Source organism: Ascaphus truei, chromosome 2 (assembly GCF_040206685.1).
Source record: "Ascaphus truei isolate aAscTru1 chromosome 2, aAscTru1.hap1, whole genome shotgun sequence".
In the NCBI taxonomy this organism is placed as follows: domain Eukaryota; kingdom Metazoa; phylum Chordata; class Amphibia; order Anura; family Ascaphidae; genus Ascaphus; species Ascaphus truei.
This window is the reverse complement of record NC_134484.1, coordinates 178,767,537-178,779,752: the sequence shown is the minus strand read 5'-3', so window position 1 is coordinate 178,779,752 and position 12,216 is coordinate 178,767,537. Positions and strand designations below refer to the sequence as shown.

General features: G+C 45.7%; 1 protein-coding gene across 1 annotated transcript in view; it reads left to right on the top strand.

Annotated features, from left to right (window-relative positions):
• The window catches only part of RIOK1 (RIO kinase 1), a 34,118-nt gene extending 22,146 nt beyond the window's left edge, over positions 1-11,972 (top strand). Inside the window, exons 11-18 of the mRNA XM_075585603.1 lie at positions 24-161; positions 4,209-4,312; positions 5,673-5,779; positions 6,571-6,636; positions 7,835-7,954; positions 9,369-9,422; positions 10,797-10,946; positions 11,284-11,972. Coding sequence (XP_075441718.1) covers positions 24-161; positions 4,209-4,312; positions 5,673-5,779; positions 6,571-6,636; positions 7,835-7,954; positions 9,369-9,422; positions 10,797-10,946; positions 11,284-11,394 — 850 coding nt within the window. The 3' untranslated portion in view covers positions 11,395-11,972. The remainder of the gene's footprint in view (positions 1-23; positions 162-4,208; positions 4,313-5,672; positions 5,780-6,570; positions 6,637-7,834; positions 7,955-9,368; positions 9,423-10,796; positions 10,947-11,283) is intronic.
• Positions 11,973-12,216: the final 244 nt, after the last annotated feature.

The following is a 12,216-nucleotide window of genomic DNA, read 5'->3' as shown; positions in this document are numbered from 1 at the left end:
TATCACCTGTTTCTCTCCCCAAGTCCTGCTCCTCTGTTGAAGAATGCACAGTTATCAGACTCCAAAGCACGAGAGTTATACCTGGACGTGATACAGTACATGAGACGAATGTACCAGGACGCCCGGCTAGTGCATGCGGATCTCAGTGAATTCAATTTGCTGTAAGTTAAGCACTTGGTGCTGGGAAACACATCCTTCTTACTGCTTTTATTTGTTTATTTTTATGGGATGGAGTTCTTTAAAAAAAAAAATAATATTAGGGTCACGGGTATATTGGCTTTATGCTGCTAGCAGTGCAGCCATTTATGGTTTATTCTGTGTGTGTATGTTTCCTCCATGTCTTTTTATATGTAAGGGTAACGTTACCGAACTACCTGGAATAATCCTCATGTAATCCTCAAGACTAACCAATTGCTGGGAAATTGTTTGGCCAGGAATACTTTGATCAAGTAAGGCGGCCCTTTGTGCTTTTGTTCATTCATATTACTGTGCAGAGGTAACAGAGCAGATCAACTACATGAGAACATAATGGCTTTTCTTGGGGTGGGGAGCAGAGCTGGAGGCTTTTTTTTTGATAATTGCATCTCTGCAGGTACTATAACTTGCGTTGGCAATAACTACTGATCTTAAATACTAGCCCTTCTCTAGGAGCAGGCGTGTTGGCACACGGTCATATATTTAAGAACCTTTAATACATAGGCCGACTTGGCTTGTGCCATTATGTTTAATATATGAATACCAGGAAACGTATGCCTTCTTTAAATTACACTACTTTTTTAATATCTTTAAACAGGGCTGAGACAGATTTCCCGGGGCCCAGGACTAGAATTAAGACCGGGCCCCCCACCCCCCTCCATGTTGGCGGTCTTTCAAGGCCCCCAATTCACACCTCGCGAACCACCTCTTATTTCCCCCCCATCCCCCGCTTCCCATGTAGGTCTCTCTCCTCCGTCTCACTCCCTCTCACCTCCAGCAATTACCCCACTCTCGCTCAATCCCTCCCGGCCTTGCATGTATTTCTCTCCCCTGCGTCTCACTCTTACTCCCTCTTAGGCTGAGTCCCCACTGGCGCTGAGCTCGCTTGGTGCTTGGCGCGCTTACCTTGTATGTGGATCGGCACATCCCCTCTCCCGCTGTGCTCGCGCGCTCATGCGCATGCACACGCTCTCCCAAGCGTTCTGCTTGGGAAGACGAGGGAGAGATACTTTCCTGCTGCGAGCAGGGTCACAAGACCCTGCTCTGACAAATGGGAAGTGAGAGGGCGTGTTCTACTGTCCTGCTGTCACACACACACTGACACTGAATTCAGCAGAGAGAAGTGGAAAGGGGGGGAGCAAACGGACTGAGGGGGGGGGCAAACGGACTGAGAGGGGGGGGGCAAACGGACTGGACTGGGGGGGGGGGAAAACGGACTGAGGGGGGGGCAAACGGACTGAGGGGGGGGCAAAGGGACTGGGGGGGGGCAAAGGGACTTAGGGGGGGGGGCAATCGGACTGAGGGGGGGGGGGGCAAACGGACTGAGGGAGGGGGGCAAACGGACTGAGGGGGGGGGCAAACGAACTGAGGGGGGGGGGCAAACGGACTGAGGGGGGGGCAAACGGACTGAGGGGGGGGGGCAAACGGACTGAAGGGGGGGCAAACGGAGTGCTGCTGTGGGGGAGAAGAGAGGGGAGAGAAAGAGGGGGGGGAGAGGAAGCAAGGGGGGATGGCCGGGAGAGAGAGGGGGCCAGGAGAGAGTGCAGGGGGGAGAGAAGGGGGATGGCCGAAAGAGAGAGGGGGGCCCGGGAGAGAGAGCGCAATGGGGGGGGGGGGGAGAGAGAGAGAGAGAGAGCCATTGCTCTCATTGAGGGGGGGGGGGAGAGAGATGAGAAGGAGGGAGACCGAGACCCTATACAGCCAATGACACACACCCTCCCGTAATAGCAACGCCCCCCCACTCCTGCTCTAAAAATGTTGCAGGACAGCGATCTCTCATGCTTGGAGACGTCACCGCTCTTCAAGCATGAGCGAGCTCAGCGCAGCGGGGCCGCAGCCTTATCCTCACTCACCCCTCTCTTACACCACCTCTCTCCTCTCACTCTCTCCCCCTCCGTCAATTACCCCTCCTCACTCATTCCCTCCCCCCTCACACAATCCCCCCCCCCCCATACATACAAAAAAACATACTCCAAATACATACAACCCCTCACACACCCCAAATACATACAACCCCCCACACACCCCAAATACATACAACCCCCCACACACCCCAAATACATACAACCCCCCACACACCCCAAATACATACAACCCCCCCACACACCCCAAATACATACAACCCCCCCACACACCCCAAATACATACAACCCCCCACACACCCCAAATACATACAACCCCCCACACACCCCAAATACATACAACCCCCCACACACCCCAAATACATACAACCCCCCACACACCCCAAATACATACAACCCCCCACACACCCCAAATACATACAACCCCCCACACACCCCAAATACATACAACCCCCCACACACCCAAATACATACAACCCCCCACACACCCCAAATACATACAACCCCCCACACACCCACATACATACAACCCCCCACACACCCCAAATACATACAACCCCCCACACAACCAAATACATACAACCCCCCACACAACCAAATACATACAACCCCCCACACACCCCAAATACATACAACCCCCACACACCCCAAATACATACAACCCCCACACACCCCAAATACATACAACCCCCCACACACCCCAAATACATACAACCCCCCCACACACCCCAAATACATACAACCCCCCACACACCCCAAATACATACAACCCCCCACACACCCCAAATACATACACCCCCCACACACCCCAAATACATACAACCCCCCACACCCCAAATACATACAACCCCCCACACCCCAAATACATACAACCCCCCACACACCCCAAATACATACAACCCCCCACACACCCCAAATACATACAACCCCCCACACACCCCAAATACATACAACCCCCCACACACCCCAAATACAACCCCCCACACACCCCAAATACATACAACCCCCCACACACCCCAAATACATACAACCCCCCACACACCCCAAATACATACAACCCCCCACACACCCCAAATACATACAACCCCCCACACACCCCAAATACATACAACCCCCCACACACCCCAAATACATACAACCCCCCACACACCCCAAATACATACAACCCCCCACACACCCCAAATACATACACCCCCCACACACCCCAAATACATACATCCCCCCACACACCCCAAATACATAATAAACCCCACCACCCCCAAATACATATTTAAAAAAGAAACACCCTCCAAATACACATGGCTGGCTCCCCCCCAGCTGCAGACCTCGCTCACTGACGCTGTCCTACACCGAGCTTCTGATGCTGGTGCGTGCCGGGCCTCCCTCTCATGCGGGTGTGCGCCCATCTTGCTTGCAGCGCACTCTGACGTCTGAAGCTCGGCGTGGGACAGTCAGTGAGAGAGACCCGCAGCTGGGGAGAGCCAGGCCAGGCATACAACTAGAGGACCGGCCGCTGGGCCCCCCGCAGTCACCGGGACAGGGACACCTGTCTACTGCTCTTCCCCACCCCTGCAGGCAGCCCTGTCTTTATATACTTTCAGGGATACTTATTGGTTTTGCAAAGTTAGGCTGCACCATAAGGAAGATCACTATGTAAATACTGAGTTCCTAAAGGGCTGGGTAGGAATTTATACCCAACTTGGAAAAGAGTGAAGCAGCAATTCCAAGTTGGCTGCAATCAGCTACGAGCTACAAAGCCATTAATAAACTCTCGCTGGTGCCAAGAGACATCATCGAAGAACTTTACAGTGGATTGTGTAATTAATGAAAGGCGGAGCACAGTGGTATGGCTTTGTGTCGGATCCTTGTGAACTTGGGCAAGTCACTTTAAAACTCCCCTTGTGCATCATGCAACAAACTTGGATGCTAAAGCACTACAGAATAGGGACTTGTTTGCACATTTTTATGTATAGATTTAAGCACATTACCAGTGCAGCTTTTTGAAGATTAGCTTCTTGGGGCCTTATATCCCTATTGTAAGAGCACAACTAAATTGGTACTTCTATTTTTATTTTTTGACATTCACAGCTGAACTAATTCTTTGTTTCATTTTTTTTGTTTGTTTTTTTTGTTTAATGCAACTTCTGCAAGGTATCACAATGGAAGTGTGTATATAATCGATGTATCTCAGTCAGTGGAGCACGATCACCCACATGCCTTGGAGTTCCTGCGGAAGGACTGTGCAAACATAAATGGTAAGTGTGCGACAAAGCCCTCTTCTCATTTGGTCCCTTTTACTGTCAGCCCCCTCGCTGCTGCAGACCATCCACCATCCACCATCCTGCAGTACATTTCATTTTTGGTGTTGCAGAAGTGACACATTACTGCAGAATAACAGCTCTTCTACAAATCACTTGATGATACTTTACAGTATAAATGTAATAGTTGGGATGTATATCACCATTTGTTAGTAGAGCAATGCAACATTTTGTGTTGAGGTTGGCAAACCAGGATCAATGTGCTTTTGTTTTGTTTTTCCAAGAAAGTGTTGGAAAACATTGGCATACTTTGCATACAAAACTATGCCACTGGTCACGTGATTAAGTGCAAGGTCAGGTGACCCTTTATGTAGGGGCGTTTGCTCCAAATTCGGGTAAAAATAGCAACGTTTTGCTTATTGAAGTAAAGTTTGCAAAAACCTTTTCCAACCCATCTTTGAAGACTCGCCCCTCAAAACCTCTACATCGTGTCAGTTTCTTTCAACTTTGGCCTGTCCGCTTACAGCACGCATCCTATTTCCTGACCGACAACTAATCTTTGTAATATATGTACGTGTGAAATGAATTTGACGGGCAAGATTCAGAAGAAATTGTCCTTGAAGTCACAAATGTCATTGAATTCCACCTGTGACCATCACCTATGCTGAAAAGTATAGATCTAGCCAGTCTTAAATGTTGTAACAAAAATTAAACGAAAGGGATATCTGGCGATAACCCACAGTTGGAAAAAAAAAAAAACGTATCTGCAAATAGTTGGAACTTTTATTCTTTCTAAATTGCAGTTTTCTGGTTCAAAATAGTATGGTTCACAAATTTAAAACCATGTTTTGGACATCTCTAATATTGGAAGCCTATGTCTCTTATGTTTTGTGTGGCCCTCTAATTGACTACGTACATTTAGCATCTCATTGCTGATAGTCTAGTCTAAGCATGTTGCACAATATTGCACAGCAAGATTTTGCACTCACCGCTGTGCATTGTATTTCCTTCTGGGTCTGAGTAATGACACCGGTGACCCTTGTGTTGCTAGTGACCGAGCTTGCTAGGAAACCGAGGAGCCAAAGCAAGAACATATGAAGGACCCTCACAACCTTCTCTGAGACCTTTAGTCCTGGTGCATCTCGCAGTTCCACACACCAATTTTCAGAGTACTTCCCAACACCTGTTACATCTAAGAAACATGAAGGAAAAAAAACATTAAAAAAATTAGATTAAATTTTTTTTTAACACCATAATAATAATTAGTCAGGCCTGAGTATGTGCCAAGAACTGCTACTAAGTAGTTATATTCTGGTGTCATGAAAACTGCTCATCAGAAGCCTTCCCTGCCCGGCAGATTTCTTTGGGAAGCACAGCGTGGCTGTGATGACTGTGCGAGAGCTGTTTGAGTTCATCACAGACCCATCGATTACTGAGGACAACATGGATGCTTATCTGGACAAGGTAATGGGGTTGTTTCAACTGCATGGAAAAGGGGGGCAAATACATCGTTTTTAGCCATGCATAATGTGGCCATGTATATGAGGCAAATACTTTAAAAAAAACATGTTCCTTCAATTGCATCGTCAACTGGTACATCTGAAAATCCAATAAACTGTTTGTTTTTAGGCTCAAATCATGTGTACGCCTGTGTTAAGATTGGTTAGTTCTCGTAAAGGGAGTTTTAGAAAGTTACGTAGGGGAAAGGTAGATTTTAATCTTCTTGAAATCTGTCTTTTTCCTGCTGTCACTGGTTGTATTAAAGCATTTCAGAACGGCACTAGTGAAGGAACTACCTGTGTGTGATCGACTTCTTATTAAATGTTGCTTTGAAAGCAGCAGTATGTGCTGCCGGCGTCCCTTACAGTCATTCCGCATTGTCGGCCGTATACTTGCCTGGTGGACACAATATAACCGCCCTGGGTCAGCCTGGCTCTGTTGCCCAGTGGAAAGCTGCAGTGTCATCGGGAGATGTCACAACTTTCTATTAGTGACACTACAGCCATACGTATATTTTTCTTTGGGGTGGGGGGGGGGGGGAGGTAAAGAGAGGGTACTGACCAGCATTGCACACATTGGGGTCCCTGGAGGTTGGATGGTCGAGGATCAGTTCCACAGGGATCCCCTGGACTGCTGCTTTAACCCGCTCGCTAATAATGGGCCTGGTGATGCATTGCAAAGTAGTGCTGTGGAGTTGGTGTGCAGCGGGTTATCTCTATTTTCAAGTTTAAACTACATTTTGTTTTATTCCACAGTCAATGGAGATAGCAATTCAAAGGACCGAGGAAGAGAAATCCAGTCAAGATAAAGTGGACGAAGAGGTGAGTAGCAAACTGGGCCTGTATTTAAATTAAATAATGCTATATATAATAGGCTTCTTAGTACTTTATGGTGGCAGCATCAATGAGCCTTGGCACGTTAAAGCACCAGTTTGGACCCAAATCATGTTGTCCGTTTATCTCCAAAGCTCTGTTTTTGAAGTGGCCCCAAACACAGCCAGTCCTTCCATTCACACCTAGGTTTTTAATTCCTGAGCATCCTGACTAGAGCATGGTGGTTTTTCTCCTAAGCCTGTATTGCTGTTGATAGTTATTTTATTTATATATAATTCGTTCCTGCTTTCAGTAATACGTGTAGGTTGTAAAATGGCTGATTTGTGCTGATTAATCCTCGTTCCCGAGCCCGTGTATTAGGATGCTGCTTCCTGATAGCGCCACCCCGTGGCTCTTTGCTGTGGCTCACACATTTAGTCAGTGATGGGCCAGCTGAAGGCATCTTTGATGGTCACAATCATAGCTCCTTCCACCTTTTAGGCCTCGTCCAGGGTGGTGCTGAGCGGGCGCGCGCTTTCACGCTGGACACGTTGCGACAGCGCACGTGGCCTGCGTGAGCGGGCGCGCTCAGCCGCTTGCCGAGCAAGCAAAATTGAGGGCGAACCAGCTTGTCCACCCCGGACGAGGCCTTATTCTCCGCATTTCTAAAACGCAGTCTGTTTAAAAATTGAGATTTGATATCGACTACATTCTTGTAGGTTCAGCTGGCAGTACTACACTTCCTGAATGCCTCTTACTGCGCTTCTGATCATCGCCATATCAAAGAACATAAAGCATATGTTAAAAAGCATATTTTTTAATTTTATTAAATTACACTTGTAGTATTAATTGATACTTATAGTTTTTTTTTATTTTTATTGCCCACACATTACGCCCTTTTTAATGAGTCGTAATGTGTTAAGCTTGCTTGGGTTGCTGTAGCAACCATTTCCAAAGGCACATCACTTCCTCTTTAGAAACAGGCAACCATATTGTGAACCCTGGGCAGCAGGATCTTTGCCGGTCGGCAGCTTAGGTAATTACATTTCCTTAAAGCTAAGCAACTGCTACATCTATTAAAATAAAAAAAATGAAACCTCTATTGCCACTCTGAGTGATGTTCAAGGATGAACGTCTGATTTTTAATGGCGCTTCGTAGATTTAACTTGTCCTATCACTGATGGCTGATCTCGATTTGTCTTTCTAGGTGTTTAAGAAAGCATACATTCCTAGGACTCTGACAGAGGTGACAAACTATGAAAGGGACGTTGACATGATGCACAAGTTGAAGGAAGAAGACATGTCCCTTAATACACAACAGGATAATGTGAGTAAACTGCTTTCTGTGGTGCCTGCATTAGTATAGAACGGGGGTTCTCAACCCGTTTTTACATTGTGCGAGCCTCTAATACATCTTATTGCGTACCCACCAGACTAGTTCTAACAGAACTGAATGATCCTGAGCAGTACAGTTTCCCGAGCTCTTGGGGGAACACACTCTTAATAAGGCCCCAAACTGCACCTCGGTGACTGTGCAGACGGCATGGGTGGTATAGCCATCACTGCGGGATCTTCCAAAGTCACGCCCCACAATGCCACACTGAATCCAAAGCATTGTGGGGAGCAACTTTGGTAGCTCCTGCAGTAATTGTTGGCTATACCACCCATACTAAGGTGCAGTTTGGGGTTTTTCTATGTGCCCAGACCCTGCAACGTCACAGGCACCCACTATACTGCCTGAGATCCACCCATTACATATGTTTGGGTGTGAACCCCCTGTTGGGAACCACTGGTGTAGAACAATGTATACATGCTTGCGTTCACACAGAGGTATTGTATTGGTAGGCCATAAATAGATGCAAATTAGTTATTTGTCTTGTTTGCAGTTTTGTAGACTTGATAGACCAAGACTAAATTGTAACAATCTATACATAAATTACGTTTTATCTACACCCCCATAAACAATCTAATTCTAAAATCTAATATTGGAGGTACGATATTTGTCTGTCTGGCTTGTTCAGTGGCCTCTATAAATTAAAGCAGGTAAAAAAAAGATATCGGCAGCGCACAGCCAAGGGAGCCAGGTATGATGGTATGAAAAAATATTATGTGACATGCTGTAAACACATTGATACAGATGTAGCAAGACTTATTGTTCTCGGTGTCACTGAAGACCGCAAGTCTGGCTACATCTGTATCTGGAACTATTTAGATCTCATCCACGTGTCACCTTGATTTCTCATTTTTGCTTTAGGGCAATAAGTTGGTGCATGATCAGTTCTCACACTTTCTGTTACCTCTTTTGGTCTGCTCAACCTTGAGATGATTTAGTTTACCGCCTGAGACACCACATTACTTTCCTTAAATGTTACGGTAGAAAACATGCACCTTTTTTTACGGCATACTTTTTGGACATATTTTGCACCCAACCAGCTCTTACAAAGGCTCAATATAGTGAAATATATCAGCAATGCAGTCAGAAATAAAATTAGAAGAGAAAGAGGATATTGCAGTATCCTCCAGAAATCTTCATCAAGTTGTTGGTGTTTAGAATAACACACGGGTTATATTGTGTGCTGTTGTACAGTGTTCAGTGAAGTTAACAACAGGAACTCTCTAGCTGATCTGCTGTTAAAAAGACTTGCAAAAGCAATAAGATAACGAAGTGCAGGTCCCTCTTAACAAAGGAGGATTGATTGATGAGACCAACAACATTCTATCTGTGTTTTCTATTCCTGTAGATTCTGTATCAGACTGTGACTGGATTGAAGAAAGACTTGTCTGGTGTCGAAACGGTAAGAGTGTGTGTGTGTGTGTGTGTGTGTGTGTGTGTGTGTGTGTGTGTGTGTGTGTGTGTCCTAGTCAGAAGGCCTCTGCTGTGGGTCTTCATTGTACTCTTGAAGCCTGTGTTTATTTGACTTTTTGTAACATATCAATATAATAACATGAACATGACACAAAGTAACACAGCATTGAGTCATAATAAAATACGTTGTGCAGGCTGAAGGTTGGACACTACTGATTAGTTAAGCAGGGATGGAAAAATCCTGGTGCCTGGTTGAGCAGATGCCTACGTTTTCAGTCCTGGCGCCCATGCTGCTGGCAGTGACGACTGAGCTATCGGTCATCGCCACAACTGTCAACAGCGTGCTCCGTAGGGCTCTGCCAGTGCGGATGCTTACTCTGGCGAGGGAGGAGGGAGGAGCGAGGCAAAGCACTCGGACTATGCTCGTACAGCTAGAGGTGTGTGTCTGCCAGGATCGCAGATACACTGCGAGGTTGGCGGGGGGGGGGGGGGTTGCTACCTGAGCTGCAGGGAAATAAAGGGCTATATTAATTAAGTGGTCTTCTGCTACTGTACAAGACACGTTGCAGCCTATTCAAGTCGGTGAGCTAGAAGGGCTCTTCCTGCACTGGACGGTGTCTTATGGCAGAAGGCTACTAGGTAAATATAGTATGTGCCAAAGTGGCTTGTCCAACACAAAGACAGTGGGGTGCGACCATGTTTCACTGCTTGGCACCAAGCTATTCACTCTTTATTTAGTAAATGGTGTGTTCTGTTTTTTTGGTTAAGTTTCCGTTTAAATAAATTCAACATTTAGGATCTCCTTCCTTGCAGCCTGCTGCATTACAGAGCAAGTATAATAATACACTTCAACAGGTCGGACTAATTAGAGACTTAATAGGCTTTCCAGAAATGGCAACAACTGCCCCTCACTGTCTGCCATTTAACTATTCTCATACATGTGTACTGTTTGGCAGCACTCCAGAGTGGCTATCACTGTTGGTATTACTCCTACTGAGTTAGGAGGCAGTGTGGGGACGAGCAATGTATAAAATAAACGGATCTTGCTGCAGGATACTTAGAAGATTTTGGACAATTTTATTTAATTCCTATTCGAAGTAATTAAAAGTGAAGATGTGAAATTATATCTGGTTTGTTGTGTGGTATTATAAATTCCTCCCCCACCTTTTCCCATCAAACATGCAACGTTTCATTCTTAATTCTCCAGAGAAATGTATTGCTCACCTCCTGAGACTATAAACCCTGTTCCTGGCAGAGGGCCTGCGTGACGGGTACCTGTGGCCGTGACAAGGTTAAACAGACAGGATTGATATGAGATGTATATTCAATATGCAGTTGTTGCATTGATAGTGTGTGTGTGCAGGTACCATCTCTGCTCCAGAACAGTGATGATCACGAGCTGCAGATGAGCCCAAACTCAGATGTTGACAGCACCGATGGTTCTGCTTCAGGCTCTGAAGAGGAGGAAATTCACCCCAAAGATCAGACGCCTCAGCCAGAAGTAGATAAAAAGGTTCGTACAAAAACAGATTTCCGGCTTCATTTATTTTTTAATGTTTACATAAAAACATATATTTGACAAGGATACATTGAGATGCACATGTTTTTTACAGGTACTTTAATACATTACACCTGTCTAAGAACTGATGTGTAGCTCAGCCCTAATCACTGATTCATTCTTTCCTCTGTTAAGTAGGTACAGGTATGAGCTCCTAACAAAAGCAGCATTGTGTTTGACTTCCCCTGTCTTTGGGCTGGACATTGTTTGTATGAATTCCAGCATCACTTCCTGCTGTCTTGGATGTCCTGTGGGTCACTCTTTTAATCCACTCCTTTCACCTCCTTAATAGGAAAGAAAAAAGGTGACTAAAGAAACACAGAGGGAGAAGAGGAAAAATAAGACCCCCAAGCATATGAAAAAAAGAAAGGAGAAAACGGCAAAAATGAAGAAGGGCAAATAGGCTGTGGCTTATCATCAGCACCATCGCACTTTAATGAATAACCCCCATTTACCAGATTGGCACACAGCTGGTGAAAATCCGTCAACGATACAGAGCAACTTAATCAGTCCTATGGGCTGCACGTCCTACCAACTCACTGTGGTTCTGTTGTATTCCCACTGTCTGTCACTAAGAGAGGACCGGTTCCTATCGCCAGAAGAGCTCGCTAACCCTTCCCTCTGTATACTGATTCTTCACTTATTTTCAAAAGATGATGAATAGCAAATGGCGACAGGGTGTGCACATTACAGATACACCATACATACATACATACATATATCTGTATATACTGTATGTATGTATCAGTACCGTGTTAGCCGAGCTTCAATAATCAAAAAATAAATAAACGATACCGTTCTGTGGCTAACGAAATGCTTTTATTTGTGCGAGCTTTCACATTCATTTATATTCATCCATTCATTTATATTCACACAGATATACTCTCTCTCTCTCACTCTCTCTCTCACTCTCACTCTCACTCTCTCTCTCTCTCTCTCTCTCTCTCTCTCTCTCTCTCTCTCTCTCTCTCTCTCTCTCTCTCTCTCTCTCTCTCTCTCTCTCTCTCTCTCTCTCTCTCTCTCTCTCTCTCTCTCTCTCTCTCTCTCTCGAACCATTTAACACCTCTAGCCTTAAATCACATCCACACACAGAGAGGGACGAGCACAGATAACATTCCAAGAGACACTGTTTTTAAGTATACCCTTTGCTTGCTTCATTCATTGTAACATCGCCGGAAGAGATCAGTGTTCAGTGTATCTCGAAAGCTCGCACAAATAAAAGCAT